Consider the following 25,676-nt stretch of genomic DNA (forward strand, 5'->3'; position numbering starts at 1 on the left):
CTTTCAAAATGACATAAAGGAAGTTTAATCCACTTATTTTAAAATAGTTTCATTCTAAATAAGTTTTAATAGTTTTTGTTGTGCATCTTGAAGACTGTATTCAATTCATTGTATTCAAGTGTCATCTTATTTTAAATTATCATCATATTTGTGAAATTTCAAAAACAGAAGGAAATTAAGGTTAAAAAAATAAATTCTTCCTTCCTAGGAAACTTAGGAGACATCTTTCCAAACTCACACAACATGCCAGTCCACCTTCTCTGAATCATTTAATCATTTTATTCATGCTTTTGTTTGTTTTGTCTTTCAGTCTGGATCTAAATCATCCCAGAGAGCCACGGAGGCAGGAAGAGTCCCACTGTCCCCAGCAAGCACACGATAATGAACATCCACAGGAAGATCCGGTCTACAACCATGGCGACATACTTCCAGTCCTCCTTCACCTGCAGAGACAACAAGAACAGGAGACTCTAAATGTCCCAGATATTTACAAAACAGTCCAAACTTCATTCATTCATCTTTCTGATCAACAAAAAGGGGCCACACTCGCCGAAAAGTCTGCATCCTCTGCTCTCAGATGCTCTGCGATGTAGGTGACCCCCTCCAGGGCGGATACCACTGCTGGAGACAGAACAGAGACCGACGGGCTCTGGAACGAGCCACGCTCCACAGGAGGGGCATCCCAGTCCAAGCTGAGCCTGGAGTGTCTCTGTGGCAGGAGGGAGTATCCAAGAGATGGAGGGGGTGGAGGAGAGAGGGGAGAAACCCTCGGCCGACCAGCGATCTTCAAACCAAACCTCGCCAGGTCGTCCGTGTTCGGGTGATGATCGCAGTTGTGAATTTCATCTCCGGCATCCAAGGAGTCCAGCTGGTGGCTGGTGTGGCAACCGCCGTCATCCTGGTAACCATGGAGATCGATGTCTGACTCCTCGGTGATCCAGGTGGACGTGATGTGGGAGGGGCAAGGAGTCTGCACAGGGAGGAGCTTATCAGTCAGGTGGCGCCTCCTGAGAAAACAAAGAGAGTTTGGCAGTGAGTGGCATATTTTTCAATGTGAATCTCAGTTTTCATTGCTTTTTGTCCACAGCACTACACCTGTCAGTGACCATGCACAATGATTCTTACCTGACAGGCCTGAGACCGTGAAGTGGACGCTTCATGCACAACCAGCGTGGCACCGCTGAGAGGAAGAGCCTCCGGACCCATCGAGGCATGGTGTGAGTCGCTGACGAGCGGTGGTGCACGTTCAGCACGAACACGGTGATGACGATGGACAGCGTGACGAAGATCATGGTGAAGAGCAGGTACTCCCCTATCAGAGGTATGACCAGCGACGTGGACGGGATGATCTCTGTGATCAGCAGCAGGAAGACGGTGAGCGACAGCAGCACGGAGATGCACAGGGTGATTTTCTCGCCGCAGTCCGACGGCAGGTAGAAAACCAGGACGGTCAGGCAGGAGATGAGGAGGCAGGGGATGATGAGGTTGATGGTGTAGAACAAGGGGAGGCGGCGGATGACAAAGTAGTAGGTGATGTCCGGGTAGATCTCATGGCAGCAGTCGTATTTCTTGGTGTTGTATGTGCCCACGGCGTTGACAATCGCCCACTCGCCACTCTCCCAGTAATCCTAGAAAATAGATTTCTTTATTTAAAGCCATGTAAGTGATGTGGTTCTGGGGATGGCCCTGTTGGTCAGTCCACCTCTGTGGTCCAGACTAAAACATCACAACAACTGTCTGATGAGAGTCTTTGGAGTCAGGTCATTATTTAGCTGATATCTTGTAGCCTGATTCTGGCATCTGAGTCTGCAGCTCATGCTCAGAGGAAGGGTCAGAGGATTACTGAAGTCATGAGGCCTGATTCTCCAGGAACCACGAACGTCTGTGCCAAATTTCATAGAAATCGGTTCAGGTGGTGTTAAGGTATTTAGACCAAAGTGGTGTGACTTTGGCAGCCCTAAACCGGCTACAGGTTCACTGGTGAAGAGCAGAAAACACAAACCCTCAGCATCTAAAACCTGACAAACCTCTCCAGGTTCAGGCATTTCCTCTCTCCTGCTGATCTGAAAAAAACTAATCCACGCATTTTGTTTCCTCAGAGCTTAATGCTGCAATGCAACAAGATGCTGAGAAATATTCTGTTAATTAAAAAGTGAGCAGCCAGAGTCTTTAGTTGGCATCCTGCAGCAAAACAAAACGTTGAAACAGAGCAAGTGTGAACCGTAGATAAGAGAAGGTAAAGAGGCAGAGCTGGCGGTAAGTGGCAAATCACAACAGAACAGAGATTTGTGACGAAATGGCACAAACTCAGAATAAAAATCAAAACAGAGGCAGACGGAGGAGCAAACGGTCCAACTCCCACATCCCTCCGTTCTCACCTTCAGGTCCACGGTGTTCTCAAAGGGCTCCAGGTCGATCTTGGCTCGGTCGTATGTCCAGGAGCCGAACTTCATCTTGCAGCTCTGCTGGTCGAAGGGGAAGAAGGTGACGTCGATGGAGCAGGACGACTTGTAGATGGCCGGCGGCACCCAGCGGACACGACCTGTGTGAAACAGCTGGGCTTTGGTCATGTGGGTGACGGCGAACTCTCCGTCTGCACTGGAAAAAGAAGAAGGTGAGGGGCAAGAAAGTTGAGTAAAAGTTGGAAAGGAGGAGTGAGAACTGACAAGAAAGAAAGAAAGACAGAGGACACCGACACTGGAGTATTACAGGGAGAAAAAGGACAAATTTCTCTGTATATGAAATGTATACAAAGATATTTTATTCAACAAGGTTCCCCAGTTTCCCGTCTCATTAAGTTTCAAACTCAAAAGGTGAATCAATAAACCTGGAGCTATGCCCATTTACAGAGGCGGCGTTAAATAATTGATCACTGAATGTTTGAGACACTCGGTTCATGATGCAAGCTCATTTAAACAAATGCTGGAGGAGGAGAAAGTTTCATCTCCTTCCAGACAAAATTTCAGAATTAATGCTTCCTGGAGCCCTGAAGGGAGGAAACGAGACTTTGACTAAAAAAAAAATCGGGATGATGCAAGATCTGTGTGCAGCCGCAACACAACCAGGGTCATTTATTCAACAGGATAATTTGCATGTTTCGCCAATTGGTATTCAGGAATATGCAGAAATGCTGTGGGTCTCATCACGCTGTAAGAGACCTTCCCTCCTTAGATGCTCTTCAGCCGATGAGCACGTTGTTATGGATCAAGCAGGTAATTGATCACTACAGATAATTTGCAGCTCCACCTACAGAAATTCAAAATCATCTCCGTGGAGAGTGGAGTGTACGCGTCCTTGGTCGCCTGTGCAGGCTCCTGGATTTGTGTGTGCACTGAAAAACATCTTGAAAAGTGACAGTTTGCAGTTTTTCAGGGAAAAGTCAAGTTAGAATAAATGAAAAAGATACTTAAAGTCCCTTCAAGGTCTCTTTACTTCTTCCTTTTTCTGCTGATGATTTTGTGTTGTGTGCGTCGCCTAAACACTTAAACGCCTAAACTTTGTGTAACAGAACTGAAGGAAGCAAACATGAGTTTGATATGACAACCCAAAAAACTACAATTATAAGAAGTCTTTTTGTACTTGTTGTACAGAACGATGTCGGGCACCCAGATGAGCTCAGAGGGAACTCTGATGGACGTCACGTTGTCAAAGTCAGAGGGACTCCACTGCAGCTTGTAATCCGTCCACTCCTGTCAGGACATACATTGAGACAGATTTAAGACACAAGTCTTGTTTAAAACCACTTTTAAATTTGTTTTTATTTCTTCTCAGTGAACATAGGCCAAATCAGCAGATGATGAATATTAGTACAAGCAACTTTAACTCAGCATTCAAGGACTGAGATTTGTCTCTTCCTCACCTGTTTCAGCCACACGTTGGTCGTCATCATCTGATTTTTCTCATCCTAAAAGCCAAGAATTTAGAAAAACAGCTGATAAGTGTTTTGTGGACCTCTGGTGTTTTTAGTTTACGACCTTCCAAACATTTCTAGTGTTTGTTCCTACCACGTCTATCAGCTGTGCGATCGAGAGGCCGAACTTGACGATGACCACGTCGGTGACGTTTCGTGCCGGACGCGTCCACTTGCTGTATCCACCAAACAAGCTCCTGAAGAGCTCGTCCTCAGTGTGGACACGAGTCCAGTCTTCAGCCAGCACTAAGAAGGAGAGAAAGAGGAGGAGAATGAAGGAGAGGTCAGACGGAGGTCACAAGACGATAAACAACATGTCAGTGTCATTTTATTCAATTTAGTTTTTTATTTTAACCTTAATTTAATCGAAACTATTAGAGATACTAAACTTCACTCTTTGGTGTGAATTATTATAAGGACCTGTTATATTTGAATATGTGACACAGGTGAGACAAAAAGGCTCCAAAGGCTGTTAAAGGCTCTCAGGTGAAAAAGCCTTTACAGGTGAGAGAGCTGCTGTATCCACTCTCTGGAAAGAAGCAATTACCTGAATTTTATTATTCATTAAAATGTTCTGGATTCAGACAGTACACGGAGGATGTGATCTACTGCACTTTGTTTTAATTTTATCTTACAGTCAGAGATAATTGAACTCTGTGTAAAAAACCAACATGAATCCAGGTTTTCCGGCAGCCATCGTTCTGTAGAGGCGTCATTTCATGCTTGGAGTAAAGCTCCTTAATTCCTGATGTCTGACCTTCAGTGCTGGATGTGATTTGGTCTCTTGCAGGTTAAATGAACACTGGTGGAAGAAGCTGCGTGTGGTAAAATGTCTCCTTTTTCTCTTCGCTTTAAGACCATCAACCTCTCCCTCACTCTGCCTCTCCCTCTGTCTGTCTCTGAGCTCACAGCTTTGAACTCTGGCGAGCGATCTGGCATCACCAGCAAGCAATTTAGGATTAGCCAGTGCAGGAAACAGTGAGCCAAGAGCGCAAACTGTGCAAATGTATGTGTTATGCCAGTTTTTGTGATTATATTGGTTATTTATAACCGACAAAATGATGTGTTCAGGTGAGGCTCTGCCAGTGGAGGAGAGACAGATAACACGTTGTGGGATTATACTTCAGTTTATTCAGCATTGAGACTTTTTCTCAACACTCATGTCTGCAGACAAACTCCAGGTTTCATTATAGTTACAAGCAATTTATTTTGTTTAAACCCTGACAGGATGAATTTACTCCTAATTATCATCAAGCTGTTCTGTCCCACCAAGGACAGAAAAGTATAGGATTCCTCCAAGAATATGTTATGTCTAATTCTCATACTACAGGAGGTAAAAATGCCATAAAGTCAAGTCCCCAGTATTATATAGCACCTCATCCTATGAGAGATCAGCATGATTCATGGTGCTCAGTGAGTGAAGTAAGTAAAAACAGTTGGTATTGTGGGCATTTCAATGAACTGTTCTCGTTTTACCGGAGACATTCAGTGGCATGATGGACATGTGATTTGGCCTTTGACTCAAACTGAGACTGTCCATCCCATTTCAGAGACATTCATCCTCTTTAAGTATTTTTTAAGCTTTTAATCAATCACTGTGTTAAATGTGACTGTGTTTCATAGGAAACTGAACTATACCAAGATTCATCAAGTCACTGTAAAAACTCACCATTCAGTGTTTAACTACACGCCTCAAGTACCACACTGAATGGTGTTAATTAATCATATTATAGCAAAAATAAGGATAAAAAACAACTTAAAATATTATAAAGTCGCTCCAGAAGCACTATCAGATGGCAGTGCTTTTCTGTTCAAAGTTTAAAATGAACAAATCTAACTGATGGAAAGGCACAGAGAAGAGATTAATGTTGCTGCCTCACTCACCGCAGCTGACGAGGATCCAGCAGCAGAGCAGCGGGGTCGGATCTCCTCTCCGCTCCATCTGGAACTAACACAAACCGGAGTCCAGCGTTGCTCCGGTGAAGCTCAGGCTGAGGCAGAAGTACCGAGCCTTTGTTCCCCCACCGATCACCTCCACACTCTGTCTGCTCCGCTCTGCTTCAAGCAGCCTCAGACCCCCCACAGCCCTGTCTCCTTGCATCAGCATCACATCACAGGCGCTTCTGAAATAATCATAATAATAATAGTAATAAGAATACAAAACAACATATTACTTAGCAGGGACATGAATATTCATTGTACATCAGTGATAATGAAATGAGTGCAAAAATCATGCCAGATACACAACAACAACAACAACAACAACAACAATGCCGCCTTGTCAGTACTTTGTTGTATATTACCTTGTAATTATGAGAGTCCAACATTTCCTCTTTTTTTGTGAATAAAATAAAACAAATGTCAATAGAACCATTTTCTTTCCTGAAACCAGAACAAGATCCAAACTAACTGGAGAGACCAAACACACACAGACACACACACACACACACACAACCAAGGTCGATAGTCTCTCACTTTCAGTCAGGTGGTGTACCATACACTCCTCTGACCCCAACTGCCTTTCTCTATTTTGTATGAAGTAGCGTCTGCAGTGTGAATACATCATTACAGTCAGACATGCAAAGTGCTCAAATCAGCAGATTAAAGTGCTCGGTGAGTGGAAATGACACCAGCCAAGTAGAAAAGTGAACTGGAAGAGCTGGAGGAAGTTAAAATATAAAGTTTGACTCAGAGCTCACTGCCATCCTGGGTCCTTTTAAGGACAGATACTGTTGAGGACACAGAGGACCTGTGGTCAATACTTTTTTTCTTGGACATTTGGGGGTAAGGATGGTCTTAGGATATATATTGAAATTTTATAACAGCATTCAGGACTAAACCAAGTCAAAAGGCAGCCAGAGCCAGACTAAGACTAAAGCTAATCATGGCTGTGCCCCATGTCTGACTACATGAGATATGGGAGACGATCTGTGTGCCCGCTCTTTGATTTAACCTTCAGACCCCAATTTAAAGCTGAGGCTGCAGGTTTAAAGTTAAAGAGCAGAGGAGACACATTTTTCCTTATATTTCTTATAGACATTGTACTGTGCATACACATCTTTGGAAAAAAAGCACAAAGCATTTTTGTTTTTTGATTGATTTTATATGACTAAATCTAACTGTGCACAGACCTACAGTTTCACTCCTTTCTAGGAAACATTTCAAACAAATCTCTGCCATTAAAGTTGTTTCCCACATTAGCACGGATTGGTTTTTACTTGTCATGCTGTGGAACAGAGCAATCGACTCATTCAATGACTTTAAAAGTTGCACAATTTCATTTATAAACAGAAATACGCCTTCGCTCTCTGTCTATTCTGAGTCCTCTCGGAATCCGTCGAACTCCAGCTGAGAGGCACCTGAGAGCGAGAAAAAACTGAGAGGTCTCACTCTGATAATATTTTGGTGTACCGTCTCGAGAAAAATGCGTTAATGATTCATATTTTAGAGAAAATTTCCACAACTTAAGTACAACATATAAGGCGAGTCTTATATTTTTGGCTAATTTTGTAGGCAGGTCTTCTTGAGGACCTTCTTGAAATGTTAATAGGTTTGTTATTTTAGTTTGTTGTGAGTGTTTAATCAAAATTTTTTTGTGTGTTTAATCTGTCCATGTCTAAAAATAATGACATATATATAATATAATAATGACAAAATTCTCACCAGGCTTACACACATTTCAAGTGCACAGTGAGTGAGTATTTGATGCGTAGTATGACTTTAAGGCACGTCCTCATACTCGCTGCTGAGTCAGATCTCTTGCCTCGTAGACGATCTTCGTCGTTAGCAGCGCCTCTCCGTGTCAACATCAGGAGATGAGCAACAACAACCAGCGGCATTTAGCTGCGAAACAACGCAACAGACGTGTGTGTTACTCATCTGTGTGAGTGAGCATCTCAAAGAGCGGTGAGTGGAAACAGCTGGTGAGAAAGATCAGGTTATTATTTCCAAGGAAAGACAGAAGAGACACCTGTGATTGGGGCTAGCTTAGTTAGCTGGATTGATTAGCTGATGTTAGCTAGCAGGATTAACATTAGTATTTACCACCTGTCAGAGGTTTCATGTAGTAAATGCAGGTTTTTGAGAGTGTGTTTTGGGTGTCAGCTGGTTAACGAGGAGTAGAAGGAGTCTGAGAAGGGAGGGAATAGCTTAAACCCACGAAAATGAAACCACAGCTGCTTTCCCTCTGACATTTCACATGGTTTCCTTATCTGTGCAGTGAGTTGTTGGGGTTTACTCCTGGGTTTTTCCCTGCAATTCGTGCTTTGTTTGCACAACAAGATGTGTTTGCCGGCTCCCAGCTAATGAGGCGTGTTTTGTTTGTGTTGTAGGTTTGCATTCAGGAGACAGCAGCACCGTCAGCCCAGAGTCTGACCTGCAGATGGAGTAACAAACCCCCACTCATGGAAACCCAGAGGAAGAGGTAGGTCTCTCCAAAGTCCTCCTAAAGAGGATTATTTTGCTCCACTCAATTGCTGCTTCTACTCTGGGTGCCTGGATGTGATCACCATGTGACATCGCCTACGGATGGGCTGGTTCACACTTCTGCTTTCACCCACAAAACATCTGTTGTTCAGATGAAATGCTGCTCCAGACTGAGAGAAGTGTGTGTGTGTGTGTGGGGGGGGGTGTGGGGGGGGGGGGGGGCTGAAACACCGGCTCAGGCCAAATCCTGAGGACCTGCCGGCAGTTTGGCAACTTCTGCCAGCCACGCCTCCTCACCTCTAATCCCTTTCTCTTTCAGATTGAGTCGCCTTTTTATTGGATGTTTTTCTGCACTTTCACTTTCGTCCTGTCCAGCATTTGGACGGAGTGTTAGGCAATTCATTTATTACCTCACAGACAGAAATCTGCAGCTATTTCTGAGTCTCATATGGTGGTAAACAGAATACATTTGGGTTTTGGACAGTTGGGTGTATAAAATAAGAAATTTGAACATTATAAATTTAATTTTCTCTTTTTTCAGAATCCTATGTCCTGTCTTTAATTTAGACAGTTTTAGAATTAGTCTGCATTAATCCTCATTTGTCATTTGATAGTTCATCAAAGGTCAAGGGTCACACTGTTCAGATTTTTTTTTCTTGTTGTCAACAAAACCTACTATGAATTGATCCTACTAATGATTAATCTCCCAGCTCTGGGGATGACGGCGGTGGCGAGCGAGGCCTGCTCCACACCTGGAAGGGCTACTCCTGCAGTGTCACCCCAGAGAAGCTGCTCCTGCCCCGGTCGGTCCTTCAGGTCGCCCTGGGCACACGACATGGAGTTCTGCTGGTGGAAGGTAAAACTTTTTATTGATTGTTTTGGGTATTTTTATTAAACATATACATATATACCTAATAATCACTTGATTAATCACAGCCTTCAATCAAAATCAAATCTGCATTGACTTGGTTAAAGAGTATTACTGTTGTGTGGTGACAAAATAGTTCCCTCTAAATGTCAGCTTTTCTGGAACTGAAAACACGAAACCAGATGTGAGAAAACTGCCATGTTCCTCTTTGTGGTGTTTTTACTTCCAACGCAGGAGGTCAGGTGTACAGTTTTGGGGAGCTGTCGTGGAAACAGAGTCAGGTCCCTGAGCCGGTGAGACCCACCCTGGAGAGTGCTCTCAGCGGGCAGCGTGTGGTCACTGTTGCAGCTGGAAGTTTCCACAGTGGGGCGGTGACAGAGGATGGTGGCGTTCACATGTGGGGGGACAATGGTGCGGGACAGTGTGGCCTGTCGGGCCTCAACATCGTCCCCAACCCGACTCCGGTGGCCCTGGTGGACTCTGATACTTCCCCCCCTCAGACGGTGCCGGTGCTGGAGCTGGCCTGTGGGAAGCAGCACACCCTGGCTCTGTCTGTCCAGCGGGAGGTGTGGGCCTGGGGCAGCGGTTGCCAGATGGGCCTCAACGCCACCAACTTTCCTGTGTGGAAACCGCAGAAGGTCGAACACTTAGCAGGAAGGTATGTACTTCAGGTGGCCTGTGGAGCTTCTCACAGCTTGGCTCTGGTTCGCTGCCTGGGCCCCCAGGATGTCCACCGGCCCCCTGTGGACAAATGCAGACAGTGTAACCAGCTGCTGTACACCATGACAGACAAAGAGGACCACGTCATCATCTCTGACAGTCATTACTGCCCCCTTGGTGTGGAGCTGACTGAGGACGAGGGGCGGCTGGAGGCACCTGCCCCCACCCAAGGACTCAAAACATCCCCATCTGAGCCAGTCCTCCCCTCCCATTTCTCCACCTCAAACTCTGACTCCCCAGCACCTTCTAAAAGTGCTGACCCCACCCCCAACCAGGACGTGGAGAAAGGGGAATCAGCCTTGGCTAACGGAGTGCTGCCGGGCTCAGACTCTGACCCCACGGCTCAGTCCAAATGTGGCAGTGGCGCCGTATCTGTGGTCAAGAGTTCACTCTATCCGGACGAGCAGGCTGTCAAAGACTACCTGAAGAAACTGTCAGACAACACACAGGCGGAGGCAAAGACAACTGCTGGAGGTCTGCACGCTCTGCTGGTGAGTTTCCCTGTTCTATGGCATAATAATGAGAAAAAAATACTTTTGATCTGTATGGAGATGTCAGCATCATTTTAATATTTGACCTGTGAGTTTAAACCTGATTCTTCTGTTTCTTGTCCAGCCTTCAGCCGGAGGACTCACCTCCACCCCGAGCTCCACACTCAACAACCTGGTGGCCTCCTGCGCCTCCGCAGTGGGCGAGCGGGTGGCCTCCACCTACGAGGCCTTGTCCCTCAAAAGGATGATGAACTTCTACCTGCCCTCAGGGGTGTCGAGGTCAGGCGGGCAGGCGGGACTTACCGGTGCTGGCGCGGGCGATAACACCGCTGAGCGTGTCCGCCAGGAGGACTCCATGCAGGGCAAGAAGAGCTCCAGCACAGGGGACATCCGCGAGGAGGAGGCCGAGGGTCTGCGGCGCCGCCTCTCGCTGCCAGGACTCCTCTCACAGGGTAGATACGCTGTTCACCTCTTATCCTCCTCCTATGCCCTGCTGCGTAAGTACACCTTGCGCATGCACAGGTCGATGTGTGCATGTGTGTGCACGTGCGTCGGCTTCAGGCTTCACCATCCAGCTTGTGGGCACTGCAAAGGCTTGTCAGTGTGGCATGCTCTGTGCACAGCTGAGTCTGTCACATTTTGTGTGCGTCATATGCAGGTGTCAAACAGCTCGTCACAGAACTGTAATCCAAATAAACAGTAAAATCTGCGAGGTTTTCGTTCTATTTCACAGCAGCTAGAAGCTTAAAACAGCACAATAACTGATCAATAGCTGAGGCAAAAACTGACAATGAGTTAGGACTGATAGAGTTAAGTATTTTTTTGTGTGTGCAGCTGACTTCTCTCTGCTATTTTAGTCAGCGTAATTAAACATAATGAAAAATAGCTCTTGAGTCCACACAAGAACACGACTCACAGCACACTTACGTGTGTTAAGGCCGACTGGAGAGTCATAATCCTCCTAAAGGAACCGACAAGTCACTGTCAAGTCATTTCTTCATTTTCAGTCTCTCAAAACTGATCCAGCAAACTGTGACGCAGGGCTCAAGCTCCGTGTCCTACTTTGTGCTTGTGAGTGCCAGTTGGAGCCAGGTTAGCCTGACTGAATGGTCGCCTTTGTGTAATTAAAAACACAGAGGAATGCAGATTGATTTTTTTTTTTTAAGCCTCCAACTTTGTTAATGTGCCTCCAGTGGGGCAGGGAGAAGGGACAGAAAAAGCATATCTATGCTACGTTTCAGCTGTCTGACAGGCTTTTTCAGTGATGACGAGCATTGGATGGCACAGAAGGATTTAGCAGATTTAACAGAGCAGAATGACGGTTTTGGGTGTTAATAATGAGAGAGAAGGGAGCTACTGTAGGTGCATTATGGGATTGGTGTGTAACCCCGAACAGAAAAAAAAGCAGGCGTAGAAAATGAATACGTGGATGGAGTTTCCCCCATCTAACATCATATCTGTCATTCCTCACAGACGACCCGAGATCATTTGCTCTGCATTTCATCAGCTCGTTTTGAACTGACCTCTTGAGGGTTTTCTGAATGTCGGGTTTCGAGGCTGAAAGATCAGGTTTGATGAGGAAACTGGGAGACGAATCGTGAAAACTCACACGCAAGAAAAACTCCCCAAAAAAATCATTGGGTTAGACACATGAAGAGCCACCATCAGCCAAAATCAAATCCAGCTAAGAAATTACAGCCTGGATAATGACCATGTTTAGGTCTTTAAACACACTATGGTTTATTTTCCCTGGATTCTCTGAATTCATCGGTGGATATTAGCAGCTGTAGCTGTGAGAAGTCTGGCTGCTGTTATTAATAAAGGCTGGATATTAATTCTCGCCCAGTGTCCCCCAGATTTTCCATGTCTGTGTCCTCTGGGTCACCAGATGGCTCCCTCCTGGAGGCCATGGAGATATGTGTGTTAGTGCTTTCATGCATGCTCAAGACAGTAAATTAGCTGTTGTGTCCATCAGATATTTAGTTTCCAGCAATGGAAAAAGAACAAGATTTTTTTTGTTGTGCACAAGCTCAAAGAATGACTTAGCCTGCTATTTTCTAAAAAAAAATATATTTTTTTAAATTTAATTTAAGTTCTGTTCCTTATTTTACCCCAGGTTTGTGAACCACTGGTCCAAGTGACACTGATCCAAATTTACAAAAGCAAAACTGTGATTTAAATATATTTCTTCTCATTAGGAATTATGTTATGATGCAGTAACATCAGATCCAGTAGGCCTCTCATCCGTGTTCCCAGCCACTCTGTCCTTTCCCTGATCAGTGTTTGTTCTGTCTGCTGGCTGCAGGCCTCCCCTGGTTGTTTGTCTGCTGTGTGACAGCATGTGTTTGACATGACCTGGCTGATGTGATCTGATCTGAAAGTCGCTGCTGTCTCTGTGCAGGCGTTTGCTATGTTTTGGATTACATTCATTGATTTGTGCTGGACTTTGGACATATTCACTCTCGCTTAGATAGTTTCCGTGGCTTAATGAAGACGTTCTTTAAAGAGACAGGAGCAGGTGAAATTCAGCATTCAGTAATTTGTTCATGAGGTGACAAAGTCTTAGGCCAGTTAAGTATCTTTGCAGTGAAGAGAAAAAAAGGAAGAGACATTGAAGAAATCCTGTTTTATCTTTTCTGTATTCACAGTGTCCCCCCGGCTGCTGAGGAAAGCCGGTCGTCCCAGGATGCGTGCCGTTGCCCTCACCCCCCTGGGAGGGGCGGTCCCCGAGGCCCAGGAGGTGCTGCCCACCCTGCAGACGGAGGTGTGGAGCTGGGGCCACGGCGAGCACGGACAGCTGGGACATGGAGACAACCTGGCCAGGTAGGGATGCAGCCTGTTAGCAAAGCTATGACAGTACATCTGTACATGTGTGCTATTAGTTTCTGACAGTAGTGTGATGTGTCAGATTACAGCCGCTGTGCATCAAGAGTCTGAATAATAAGGAGGTGGTGCGGGTGGCGGCCGGCGCTCATCATTCCCTCGCTGTGACCGCTCAGTCTCAGGTCAGTCAGTAGCTTCAGTCCTTCTCCGTTCGTTTACCTGTCCAGCTTAACTCTTTACTACATATGTAGTACCCAGGTTCATAAGTCCTTCTGTCTTCCAGGTGTTTTCATGGGGCAGAAACAGCTCTGGGCAGCTCGGACACATGGAGTCACCCAGCACCGTCCCCCGCCTCGCAAAGGTGAGGAACCCACCTCCTGTACAGCCGTACTCACACACATAAGCCCTGAAGTTTGTGGGGTTTTTTTTTTTTTTCCTCATCTGAGCTTTTTGCCTCCTGGTCCAGCTGTCGGAGGGCATCCGGGTGTGGGACGTGAGTGCTGGAGAGAGACACAGCCTCCTGCTCGCAGACGGAGACTGCATCCAGCCCATCATTTACTACAGTGGGCAGCAGGTGAAAGACGGGGAGGAAGAGAGCCAGACCAAGGAGCTGGCTCGGCCGGAAGAAGGAGAGGAAGAGCAGGAGCGGGCAGGAGGCTACACCCCTCAGCCTGTACTGCTTCCCTTCTGCATGAACGTAAGGGCGAAGATGAACAGGATCCACAGTGTTTGCCTGTGTAAATTTGGATAGTAAACTTTCAGCACCAACACTTTCTTTGAGAAGTATTAAGAATTCCATCAAGATCCATTAACATAGTTTAAAATTCTCAAAATTTTCATTTAAATCACAAATAGTCTGATTGAAGAATAAACAAATAAGATTATTTATCTGATCAGACATTCAGTGTGCCCGTGTTGTTCCATGTGTTTTCCAGCTGGGTTATGTCAGCAGCGTGTTCGCAGGCGGCCGGCGGTGCGTGGCGCTCTCAGACAGGAACGTGATGGGCTTCATCGCCAGCCTCCACGAGCTGGCCGCAGCCGAGAGGAAGTTCTACTGCAAGCTGTGTAACGTCAAGACACAGATAATACGCCCCCTGCTGGAGCTGGGTAAGAGTGACACAAAGGGAGGTCCCAAAAGTTTAATTTCTGGATCAAAAGACACAGGAGCCATTTTTATCATTTGTTTTCACTTTAGCTTCTGCTGATTTTTTTCTGCTCGTGTTCCGTCCTTCTCCAGAGTCTCTGAGCTCGGCCCTCGGCCCGGTGACCCTCGGGCTCCTGCAGACTCTCGCGGGTAATTTCAGCCTCCTGTGTCACCTGACCGGGCAGCACGCCGCCAGCCTCACCGCTAACCTGCGCCGTGGGCGTGATGTCAAAAGTCTGCTCATCCTTGACCACGCCAGCATCTTCCTCGACTCTTATAATGAGTACGTCTTCACTATTGTGACTCATTTGATTACTTGCAGGACTTAAAACAATAAATTCACACCCATAAAATGAATTTACACAATACTAATACTAATTACTTCTCTGTTTATGTCAAGGTACTGCAGCTCGCTGGGCAACTTCCAGGTGATGGGAGGTATCCAGGCCCTGACCAAGCCCTCGCTGTGAGTCCACACAAATCCACAGAACACAAAAAAACAGTTGTTGGTTTGAATATTTAATAACTAGTAATGCTTTTTCTTTGAAGAGATTTCTTTGGGAAGAGTCCTGAGCTGCTCCAGAGGCTGTCAGAGTGCAGCGAGGAGAACCCCGCCATGGCCGACCTCCTGGCGGCGATCTTCTACCTCCCAACTCACCACCTTCACGAATACGGCCGGCTGCTGCTCAAGCTGGCCACCTGCTTCGAAGTGGTAGGGGAAACGAACACAAACAGCAGTCACACATTTCTCAGTGTTACACTGATTCATTTTAGTGCCAAATTAAAGTTCAGGAGCTTTTCTAAGAATTCAGTTAAATCCCATTCATTTTTTTAAGGGAATTATTAGGGAACATGGGACCTGTTAAACAAACAGTGGTTTTAAATCATTAAAAGTTTGTGAAAATGTCTTTAAAAGCCTTGAAAAATGTTTGGATTGTGAGCTTTAATTTTCCTCTGTGTGTATATTTGCTTTGGTACAATTAACAGAATCTGACTCTGTTTGAAAAACCACATTACACATTTCATGGTAAATCTTTTCCGTGTGTTGTCAGTCCACCAGTGACTACCAGAAGCTGCAGGACAGCTGCTCCAAGTTCGAAGCCTCGGTCCTCCAGCTGAAGAGAAAAAGAAAGGAGGCTGAGTACACGTTTCACTTCTGGAAGAGCTTCCCTGGCAAAATGACGGTAAACTCGCTGAGTGTATGTGTTTCTTGTTGTTACCACCAACTTAATCCTTCACATTGATTCCTCGAGGTGTCACGTGATGTCACATATGGCTGAATGGTGTCATTGTGCGTCGTCAGGACTCTCTCAGGAAGCCTCACCGCCGGCTGATCTGCGAGAGCAGCAACAAGGCTCTGACCCTGCAGAACGCCGGGCGGTTCTCCGTCAACTGGTTCATCCTTTTCAACGACGCTTTGGTCCACGCGCAGGTCAGCTCCACTCACACTCTTTTGCTTCTTTTGGCTCTTTCACCTGTTTTTTTTTTTTTTTGTTGTTTTTTTTAAATCCGCCATATTTGAGACACTGTAACCTGGTGTGTTTCAAGCATTTGTGTGTGTGCTTGCCTTTCGTGCTGTCAGGGCGTGGCGCCTTGTAAAAATCTTGTAAGTATGCAGTCAGAAGCAAATGTCAGCAGAGCGACCCCGACTCTCCCCCTGTCCCACTCTTCTTCTTCTTCATTATGTGTGTGTGTGTGACAGGCTTAGGGCTCTGTGTCATAAGATTCAGCCATGTTGGAGCTGTTTCACATTTTCACACATGACAAACACTTCGACACACACACACACACAGGAACCTGTAAATGAGGTGAAGTCATAAAATCTGAGATAAGTATGAATGATGCTGAGCTAATGATGGCTGAAGTATCTGCAGATATTTAGGATTTGGTTCATTTCCTTGTAAAGAAAACTTTAAGCAACAGCAGCACATCAGTCAGCCGATACAAAGTCACGCTGTGAAGCCAGATTTTGATAAAACCCACTTTTTTTTTTTTTTCAGCTTTTGTAGAAAAGTTTCCAGAGACATCAAGTACATCAAGGAAAGTGTTTAAGATATATAAGATATGATACTGCCAGATGGCGGAGAATAAGATGATTTCATTCATTCAACTTTGTCTCAGAGGGTTTTAATCTGTATAATATATAAGAGTAAAACTAAACAAGGACAGAGACAAAATTTCAGTTTCATGTTTGAACAACATGCAGCATCCACTCAGATTTTCCCAGTGATACGCAGCCCTATCCCTGCCTTCACTGTCTGCCTGCTCTCTACCTCTGTGAGACTGCACCAGAGGATGAACTGGCTAAAACCAAGGCTCAGTTGTTTTTGTGTTTTACTGATCTTATTCCTCCTTTTGCCACGTTGCCGTTGGCGGTTTGAAATCCAAAACATGCCGAAACCTTTGATAAATGTTTCATCCACCGTCTTCTCAGAGTATTTGTTCCCTGTTAAAGCCTTGGTTCACATGTAAACAGAGGTCGGACCACTGAGTTTGAAAGGATAGAATAAACAGTCTGCAGGAAATCCACTTCAGCTGAAACACCTGTTCTATCCTTTCAGATTCTATACCTGCCAACAGCTTCTGGTTCACTTCTCTGAAGCAGTTTCCCTCCTGCTTTCCCTGCTTGTCTCCCTTTTCTCTCAGTTTCCTCTGTGTGTTTTCGTCCCTGCCCGTTCCTCCCTCTCTCCTGTAGTCTGCATCTATCCTGTGGTTGTCCTGCACATTTCTGTCCCCCTGCTTCCTGACTGTGTGACTGTGTGTGAAATTGCTGCTGTGTACAGTCACTGAAAAGAACAATTGAAGAAAACAAATTTAAGGTTTGTCATAGAAAATAAAGTTGACGCTGAGCCTCAATGACAGTGTCTCCATCAGTTTATAGACCTGTGTTCTGTTTAATATCCAAGTGCAGTTGTATTATTCGTAGCATTGTTCCCGTCCAGTCTTTCTAAGTATTTCTTCTTGTGTACTTAGAGCAGCATGTGGTTAGATGTTTTATGAAAATAACAATGTTCCCTTCCCTTTCTAAACACTTATCCTTTCTTTCTCTTCTCCTCTCTGGTAATCTCTCTGTCCTCCTCCCTCCATCTCTTCCCCTTTTCATGCTTGTGCCTTTCTTTTTTTTTTTCCCCCTTGTCTTTCCCTTTCTCCTCAACCAGTTCTCCACCCATCACGTCTTCCCTTTGGCCACGCTGTGGGTGGAGCCCATCCCAGAGGAGAACACTGGCATGTGAGTCTCAGTTGTCTCCATCTCCGTCCAGATCGTGAAACGTTTAAGGATTGGAGAAAACCTTATAAATATTTTGGAAAATAGGACATCTCAGTTTTATCTATAATGTGTATTTTATTTGTTTAAAGCCGCAAATCACTGTGTTTTATACATTTGTATTTGTTCCCAGTTTAAAACTGTGTAAATGTGTTTGCTTGCATGTGTGCGTAGATACGGTTTAAAGGTGATCACACCAGAGGAGACCTTCACCCTGCTGGCCTTATCTCCCATGGAGAAGGTAGAGCATCTTTAAAAGCTACTGACTGCACGTCCATCACTGGCCTGAATTACACTTTAAAGGTATGTGTGAATTTGTTCCCAGGCCAAGTGGCTTCGCTCCATCAACCAGGCGGTGGACCAGGCCCTGAGTGGGACCGGGCAGGACACGTCATCTGTCAGCTCGGGGTCAGGGCAAAAGTTGGAGCCTCCGATCTCCAGGACGGCCTCCTACACTTTTTATAAGGACGGACGTCTGAAAGAGGCCAAGTACGAAGGCCGCTGGCTCGCTGGAAAACCCAACGGCAGGTAGGACACACACACTGCCTGTCTGCATTTTGAGAGAGCATTTTAAATATTAATGTTGATATAACTTATGATTGGGATTCATTATGTTTCTCAGGGGAGTGTTAAAATGGCCTGATGGGCGAATGTACACAGGGGAGTTTAAGAACGGACTGGAGGATGGGTGAGTGCTGGCTGTTAAACCTGAAAGCTCTGATTCTTTCATTATCTTTGATAAGTGTTTTTAAAGCTTCTGTCCTTTGCATGTTTGTATGTGTTTGTGTAGCTTTGGTGAATTTGTGGCTCCCAATAAAACACTCAACAAGAACGATTACTATCAAGGCTACTGGAAAGAAGGCAAGATGCACGGCCTGGGGACATACAGGTGAGTGTCGCGTGGGTGTGTGTGTGAGCAGTTTACCTACATGTACTGAAGCCCACTCTCCTCAGAATTAACGTCCTCCGTCTGCCCGCCAGGTATGCCAGCGGTGAAGTTTACGATGGATCCTTCCAGGACGGCATGCGACACGGCCACGGGATGCTGCGCAGTGGCAAGCTCAACACCTCCTCCCCCAGTGTCTTCATCGGCCAGTGGCAGCAGGACAAGAAGAGCGGCTATGGCGTCTTTGACGATATCACAAAGTACGCTCGCTGCCACTGTCAGACTTGTGCTTCCTCTTTCATAAGAGGATGTAAGTTAGAGCTGTTTGTCTGGTTTTTTTTTTTCTCAGAGGGGAAAAGTACATGGGCATGTGGCAGGACCACCTGCGGCAGGGCACCGGGATCGTCGTCACGCAGTTTGGCCTGTACTATGAAGGCGCCTTCAAGGATAATAAGATGATGGTGAGAAGTACTTTTCTACTTCTAAACAGATTCTTTTTGGTTCTGTCAAGTCCTCAAATTCCCCAGCACTGACTTTTATTTTGTTGTTATTTAGTCAGGGTTTTAGAACAGACAGGGAGATTGAAATAATGGTTATGTGTGAAAGTGTCTAGAACATTTGGAACTAAAGTGGTAAACAATGCTGTCCTTTTCAGGGCACAGGGATCCTTCTGTCGGAGGACGACACGGCGTATGAGGGGGAATTCTCTGACGACTGGACCCTTAACGGGAAGGTGACTGATAAACATTAGGGGCAAAATAATGCTAATTGATACTGGCAGTAAAATGTACATGAGTGTAGTTTAATGCACTGACTGGCTGTTCCTCAGGGTGTGCTGACCATGGCGAACGGTGACTACCTGGAGGGCTCCTTTGGTGGTGAATGGGGCTCCGGCCTCAAGGTGACGGGGTCCTACTTCAAACCACACCTGTTCGACGCCGACAAGGACAAGACCCGTGTTGTGTAAGCTCACAGAGTGTCTGAAATTATTATTATTATAACTTTATTTATCTGGTCTTGTTATAGTTTATATATTTTGTGTGTGATGTTGCAGGAAGCTTGGGCGTCTGTGTGTGTGCGCGGAGGATAAGTGGCAGGCGGTGTTTGACGAGTGCTGGAGTCAGCTGGGCTGCGAGGCGCCGGACCAGGGAGAAAACTGGAAGGCCTGGGAGAACATCGCCGTGGCCCTCACCACCAGCCGACGACAGATCCAGGACAGGTACGCACAATATGTACAATATGTACACACATCCATACATTAAGTACGATCAGATTCCATCTATGAATAATGGCCACAATATCTTAGTTAAGACGCTGATGAATCTTTGAATCACTAAGTATTTCACTGACTGAATATATGAATATGTTTGTGTGTGTGTGTGTGTGTGTGTGTGTGTGTGTGTGTGTGTGTGTTGCAGTCCGGAGATGTTGTCTCGGACTCACAGCAAAACCCTGGAGAGTCTAGAGGTCATCCCGCAGCATGTAGGACCCATCACTATGGAGAGATATCACACCATCCGCCTCTACCTCCTCAAGGTGAGTCCGCCCACCACTCCCCACCTTCACGGAAAGCGTGTTCATTATTGGGGATAGTAAAAATATTCCCTCCCCACCCTAGGCATGTGACACCCCCCTCCACCCACTGGGCCGGCTGTTGGAGACACTGGTGGCGGTCTACAGGATGACCTACGTGGGCGTTGGAGCCAACCGGCGACTGCTGCATCAGGCCGTCAACGAGATCAAGTCTTATCTCAACCGCATCTTCCAGATTGTCAGGTACTTTACATACGGTACAAACACCTGCTGCTTGTAGGTTACTGTCATTTAATGATGTTTTAATATATATTTTTTAAATTCTTCGTAGGTTTCTGTTCCCAGACCTGCCAGAAGAGGGCGGTCTAATTCCAGAGCCGACCACCAACATGCAGGACACGAAGGAGCCAGACTCGGCTGATGCCCCGCCGGAGTCTCCCAAACCTGGGTAAAAACTGAGCACTGCCCCTCTGAAGCTTTGGTTGGGTATCATCAGGTGCCACTTGGTCACATTAACCTCTCCTGTGTGTCCTGTCCACTCAGCCGTGTGGTGAGCAGCTCGGCTCTGCTGCTTCCTGTCCTGCTGCCTCGTCTCTACCCACCGCTCTTCACCCTCTACGCCCTGGACAAAGAGAGAGAAGACGACGTGTACTGGGAGTGTGTCCTCCGCCTCAACAAGCAGCCAGACCTCGCCCTCCTCGCCTTCCTGGGCGTCCAGCAGTACGTCACACACTGGGATTCATTTCATTTTTTGCATGGAAATCCTAAACAGTTACTTCCTCTGTTTTTTTTCTTTCCTCCCTCAGAAAGTTCTGGCCTGTTTCCATTCCTGACTCCACACTTGCACTGGGGGAGAAGCAGCAGGTACATTCACTTTATTTTTATCTTAAGCACAAAAAAAAAGGCTGGGACAGAAAACAAATACAATCTAGGAAGTCCAGTTTTACAAACTGTAAGACAAGATTTTATATGAGGTACTGCACTGTTTAAAGTTGTAAATAGTGGCTGTCCTGGCCTGTGTGTGTGTCCTCCAGGTCCTCTCCAGCACCAAGGACGCCTGCTTTGCCTCTGCAGTGGAAACACTGCAGCAGATCAGGTACAGCACCTGTAGGACAAATTAAATGTTTATTCTAGTCTTCAGTGCTAATGTGGTTTTTCATCTTAAATAAACCGCACCGTGTTTGTTAAACTGCAGTTTGCACCGAATATGAACCAGTTTTTCATTTGCGGAAACAAAGGAACAGACCCTCGGTTTGTATCAGGAAAAACAGTTTGAGATACAGCCAGAAAATTCTACAAATATATGAACAAACAAAATAAAGAAGTTAAATTCTAATTGAATTTAAAACACTCGAGTAATGCTTGCTTACTCAAGATCTTTGTTCCTTGTACTTTGCGTGTTTGCAGCACGACGTTCACCCCGTCTGACAAGCTGCAGGTGATCCAGCTCACCTTTGAGGAGATCACACAGGAGGTTCAGTCACTGCTGAAGCAGGACTTCCTGTGGTCCATGGACGACCTCTTCCCCGTCTTCCTCTACGTTGTGCTGCGAGCTCGGTCAGTCCCAAACCCAGAGAGCATATTGTTTTGTTGTAGCTGTCAATAGTGTAATCTAACAATTAATCCGTTATTATTTTCAGTATCTTGTGACATTTACTGGACATTTGATTTCCCCCTTTAGTATCAGGAACCTGGGGTCAGAGGTCAGCCTGATCGAGGACCTGATGGACCCCTGCGTCCAACATGGCGAGCATGGAATCATGTTCACCACGCTCAAGGTAACACACAGCAAAGCCTTATCTCACGTGTCCCACAGTTTCCCATCATTTCTTAGAAGGGAGCTGATACGTAACCGTACATTCTTATTCCTGGAGAGGATTATGGGAAAATGGAGACAGTGTTCAGTTACACTGACACCAATTAATCACTTTTTAGTTGTAGCACAAAATTTGGAACGTGTCTGCAGGCAAGTGGACTCTTATTCTGAAAGTCTACATGACTTGCAACGCACCTCCAGCTTTAAGGTGAAGTCTAAAATAAGATTATCCAGTCACTTCCTGTTTGAATTTTATTGACTGCACTGGCCTGTCGTATGTCTTATCCACCTGCAGGCCTGCTACTACCAGATCCAGCATGAGAAGATCACTTAAAGAGGCCTTACATCCTCAGTGATCTGCATGCTGCTGTCCCACCTGCCCCTCCCCACAGCCAATCGCAGGCCCACGACCAGCCAGGCTTCAGGATGACGGATGTGTGCAGTGGCCAATGGGAAGTGGAGGATCATACGAACAGGTTCCCGACAGCTCCATCTTCTGCTGTTACAGAGATGGGATCACCTCTCCCTCTCTGACACACACACACACACATATACCAACTCTCTGCGGAGCGTTTTGCAGTTTTAGTGACCTTTACCAACCTCTTATCTACGAATCATTAAGGTACATGTGAAGATTGTTTTACTGTCGGAGATAAACCACTTCATTCCGTCCAATGTGAAATGACGAAAGACTGACTGACTGTGGGGAATCCTGATGTGGGCGGTGCTGGAAAAAACAAATGAATTTATATCGTCATTCGCTCTTTCAATGGTTAACTGGGAAAGAGTAAGAAGTTTATACCAGTGTTTGTTTTTGTTTGTTTGTTGGTGTTGGTGCCAATGGGATACACGGTTTTCTGCTCACAGTCTGCGTACTGAGAGATGCCAGAGCTCATTTTCTTCCTTCAGACGAGTCCGATTTTCAGCATGAAAAACAACTTTTTGTGGGAGATTAATAGATTATTTGCTGAAACATGAAGTTTTTTTTTTTACTCACCTGACACCTACATGAAGACACCGACATAACAAAGAAGGACATCGTCTCCTAAAAGCACGTGGCTTTTAGGAGAACTCGACAGAACATTTTATTTAATGTCTTTATCATCTGAGTTAACTGTTTGTTTACAGCCAGCTCAGTTCAGTGTCTGATCCACTGCATGGGATGTTGCAGTCCTGAATGGTTGCCATAGAAAAGCTCAGGGAAGCAATTTAGCTTTCACATGTTCATTAAAGCAGTGAGTAGATTTGAATGAAGGAGGAATGAAGGTTTGATGCTGTATTTATATAAGAAATCATGCACAGCATGCAGTGGGTAAATGTAAACTGACTTGACTACAGCTCTAAATGACACTAATGCTTCATTCTCCTGTTGCACCAGCTGGTAGTTGAATACGGTTCAAAGCAGTTGGCAGCCAACCAGCTCCTCCAGTTTTCCTTTTCAAGAAGAGGCGTTGCTGGGAGACGAGTAAAACGCAGCGCTGACAGTTTCTATCAGACTGATCATCACCATGACTTGTTTCTGAAGATCCAGTTACACAAATGTGAAATGACGGGACTGTTGAACACAAGCTTTGGCTGGATTATTGACTTGAAAGCACACACGTTTTCCAAATGCACACTTTGACTGTTCTGGTAGACGGTTAGCTTCCTGACTTTAAGAGAAGGCACAGGTCAAAGGTCAGTCACTGTCCCTCTAATGCAAAACCAGGCTGAGAAAAAATACAGTGAAAAGAAATGTTCAGTCTCCTTACAAATCTTTTTACAAATAGAATTTTTCCCCCAGCTGCAGGTGACGTGTCAGCAGAGAGGCCGGCAATCAGCTTAATGCAAACACTGTTATTATAGATGTGATGTCCAAAGCTGATTCTCTGCTCTGTCTGTTAATACTGACTGTTCTTTTTTTAAACCATTTACAGCACTAACTGTCAGACATTGTTGCTTATTTGAGATTTGTGAATTGCGTCACACGCCAGTTTATAAAAAGAGCTTAAGAGAGGATTCAGAGGATGACCCAGCCTTTTTTTTTTTTTTTTTTTCAATATCATGGCTTTTGTTTTCTCAGACGGTTTAACAATAGAAAAGCCTTCAGATCACAGGCCCCTTTTTGAAGGGAGTAAATTTAAGTGAAGCTGCAGGACTTTTGAAAATCTAGCTCCAGAAAATCTGTGTTAAATGGTTTGAATTTACATCCAGACCGTAAAGCTGCTGCTGTTACCTACAGCTTTGCTCTTCTGAACTTACACTGGTATAAGGGTGAAGTTGGATAAATTTTGTGTGGACAAATAGTTAAATTTTTACAGATGAATTTAACAGAAAAACTGAAACAAAAACAGTGAAATAATCTTTTCAGCTGTTGTAAAATGCAGGTAATTTGCAGCAGCTACTTTTGTAGTAAACTCCTTAGAGTATAACTATTTTCAATCAGGCCACTCTTGTAGTTTTGTGACTGAAAAACAGACGTATTAACACTCTTCAGTCACAGAGTGTGAGCTTCTGTCACTGCGGAGACCTTATGTGCCTGACGCTCAAAAACAGTGAAGCAATATTGTCTTTGTAACACAGAAGTTCAAACATGGATGCACTGTACGCAAGAAAAAAAAACATTCCCCAGGTTTGACATGATTTTGTGAGTTGTTTTGTTTGTTTGCATCTGACCTCTTCAGTATTTTGTGTAGATGTTGATGTGTCTGACACAATCTGAATGGTTTCTGCTGCCACTTACAACGAAGGACAAACCAGTATTTTCAGCAGACGACACAAATGACTTGTAAATCCAACCACTAATGTAGAACGGGACATTTATTGTGATGGTCGCACTCTAACTGAGTCCCTGACATGAAGTGTTATTTTCAGTCCAAACTGACCAGTTATGTAGTTAATATAAACTGAAGAAAACCTGGTGACAACTGACTGGTTAATGTCCTGACCTCAGCAGCTGTGTTGTGTTTAAAAATAACTGTTGTATCAATGGAGTTTGGTGTTTCCGGATTGACATTTTGTGTTTCAGCTGGCTGACATGGCGCCCACCTGTGTGTCTTTTATGTCAAATGAATTGTACCTTTTAAATGATAACAAAGGGCAATAAACTCATTTGATGGACATTGCTAACTAATCTGCTCTGACATTTTTGTTGTAATGCAAAAACAATGCAGAATTTTTAATTGCAGATGGGATTTTTTTTTTTTTACAGGTCAGTAGAAGCCTCTCAAATGTCAGAGGTGCTGTGGCACCAATAAACCATCTATTTTTGAGGCTTGAGTTTGGTGAGAATTAACCAACAAACACAAACCTTTTTGTCAAGTGCAAAGGGATAATCCCAGTGTTTGGGGAACAATACAGCATCTTAGGATTTTGTTTTCGGATGGAGGGAGGGGAGAGTTTGTTGAATTTCCTTGTCATTGAATTAGATTACCAATCAGGAGATTATCCCCATTCCTGACAGATTTTTGGGTTTGAGTAAGGAGACTAAAAGATTGCTTATCAGAGCATCATGTCCACTCTTCATTAACTCATTAACACATTAGCAGATCTTTTAATTACTCACTAAAGGCTTCTTCAACCTTTGTAACTCCTTCTGGCTTTTTTCCTGTCAATTTAATTACACTCTAAATGTTCTGTTCTCACCCTGAGAACTGAAATCATGAAGCACTTTACTAAACTGTGAAGACAAAATGCACAGCATGCAGTGGGTAAACATATGATCTTGAAGCCTTTCTCTGGTTTTCTGAAGTAACACCTAAATTTTCTCCCTTTTTCTCAGTCCTTTGCCTCTTCTCCCTGCAGCTCCTCCTGCGT

The 25,676-nt window shown here is 45.1% G+C and overlaps 2 protein-coding genes across 4 annotated transcripts; one reads left to right on the forward strand and one right to left on the reverse strand.

Annotated features, from left to right (window-relative positions):
- Positions 1–317: 317 nt before the first annotated feature.
- On the reverse strand, positions 318–5,913 carry LOC121177993 (neuronal acetylcholine receptor subunit alpha-2-like). Its single transcript, XM_041032458.1, has 8 exons — positions 5,795–5,913; positions 4,005–4,156; positions 3,860–3,904; positions 3,580–3,689; positions 2,379–2,598; positions 1,126–1,628; positions 551–1,007; positions 318–443 (listed from the first exon to the last, which is right to left on the reverse strand). Exons 1-8 carry the CDS (start codon positions 5,850–5,852, stop codon positions 318–320), a joined length of 1,671 nt encoding a protein of 556 aa, XP_040888392.1. The 5' UTR covers positions 5,853–5,913.
- Positions 5,914–7,697: 1,784 nt separating this feature from the next.
- On the forward strand, positions 7,698–24,989 carry als2b (alsin Rho guanine nucleotide exchange factor ALS2 b). Of its 3 annotated transcripts, none has more exons than XM_041032425.1 (34): positions 7,698–7,816; positions 8,242–8,333; positions 9,046–9,191; positions 9,438–10,414; positions 10,539–10,911; positions 13,063–13,237; positions 13,323–13,419; positions 13,521–13,598; positions 13,704–13,934; positions 14,173–14,344; positions 14,475–14,664; positions 14,782–14,847; positions 14,931–15,093; positions 15,434–15,565; positions 15,685–15,813; positions 17,540–17,610; positions 17,821–17,887; positions 17,972–18,174; positions 18,269–18,334; positions 18,437–18,535; positions 18,628–18,792; positions 18,882–18,993; positions 19,188–19,265; positions 19,362–19,495; positions 19,587–19,751; positions 19,951–20,068; positions 20,151–20,308; positions 20,397–20,513; positions 20,609–20,785; positions 20,872–20,929; positions 21,100–21,161; positions 21,473–21,622; positions 21,747–21,843; positions 22,177–24,989. In XM_041032425.1, the coding sequence occupies exons 2-34, from the start codon at positions 8,314–8,316 to the stop codon at positions 22,213–22,215; spliced, it is 5,085 nt and encodes a 1,694-aa protein (XP_040888359.1). In that variant the 5' UTR covers positions 7,698–7,816; positions 8,242–8,313; the 3' UTR covers positions 22,216–24,989. The 3 variants fall into 3 exon arrangements, with proteins under 3 accessions (XP_040888359.1, XP_040888360.1, XP_040888361.1); XM_041032426.1 differs by having other exon boundaries at positions 10,539–10,866; positions 15,434–15,580; XM_041032427.1 differs by having other exon boundaries at positions 10,539–10,866.
- The last annotated feature ends 687 nt before the right edge of the window (positions 24,990–25,676 follow it).

Source organism: Toxotes jaculatrix, chromosome 24 (assembly GCF_017976425.1).
Source record: "Toxotes jaculatrix isolate fToxJac2 chromosome 24, fToxJac2.pri, whole genome shotgun sequence".
Lineage (NCBI taxonomy): Eukaryota > Metazoa > Chordata > Actinopteri > Toxotidae > Toxotes > Toxotes jaculatrix.

Coding starts and splice junctions, on each gene's coding strand:
- LOC121177993 (XM_041032458.1), bottom strand. CDS start 5,852: ATGGAGCGGAGAGGAGATCCGACCCCGCTGCTCTGCTGCTGGATCCTC. Junction 3,905..4,004: donor TCGCACAGCTGATAGACGTG/GTAGGAACAAAC, acceptor CTTGGCTTTTAG/GATGAGAAAAATCAGATGAT. Junction 1,629..2,378: donor AGAACACCGTGGACCTGAAG/GTGAGAACGGAG, acceptor TCTATTTTCTAG/GATTACTGGGAGAGTGGCGA.
- als2b (XM_041032425.1), top strand. CDS start 8,314: ATGGAAACCCAGAGGAAGAG. Junction 13,935..14,172: donor TGCTTCCCTTCTGCATGAAC/GTAAGGGCGAAG, acceptor TGTGTTTTCCAG/CTGGGTTATGTCAGCAGCGT. Junction 21,844..22,176: donor TCATGTTCACCACGCTCAAG/GTAACACACAGC, acceptor ATCCACCTGCAG/GCCTGCTACTACCAGATCCA.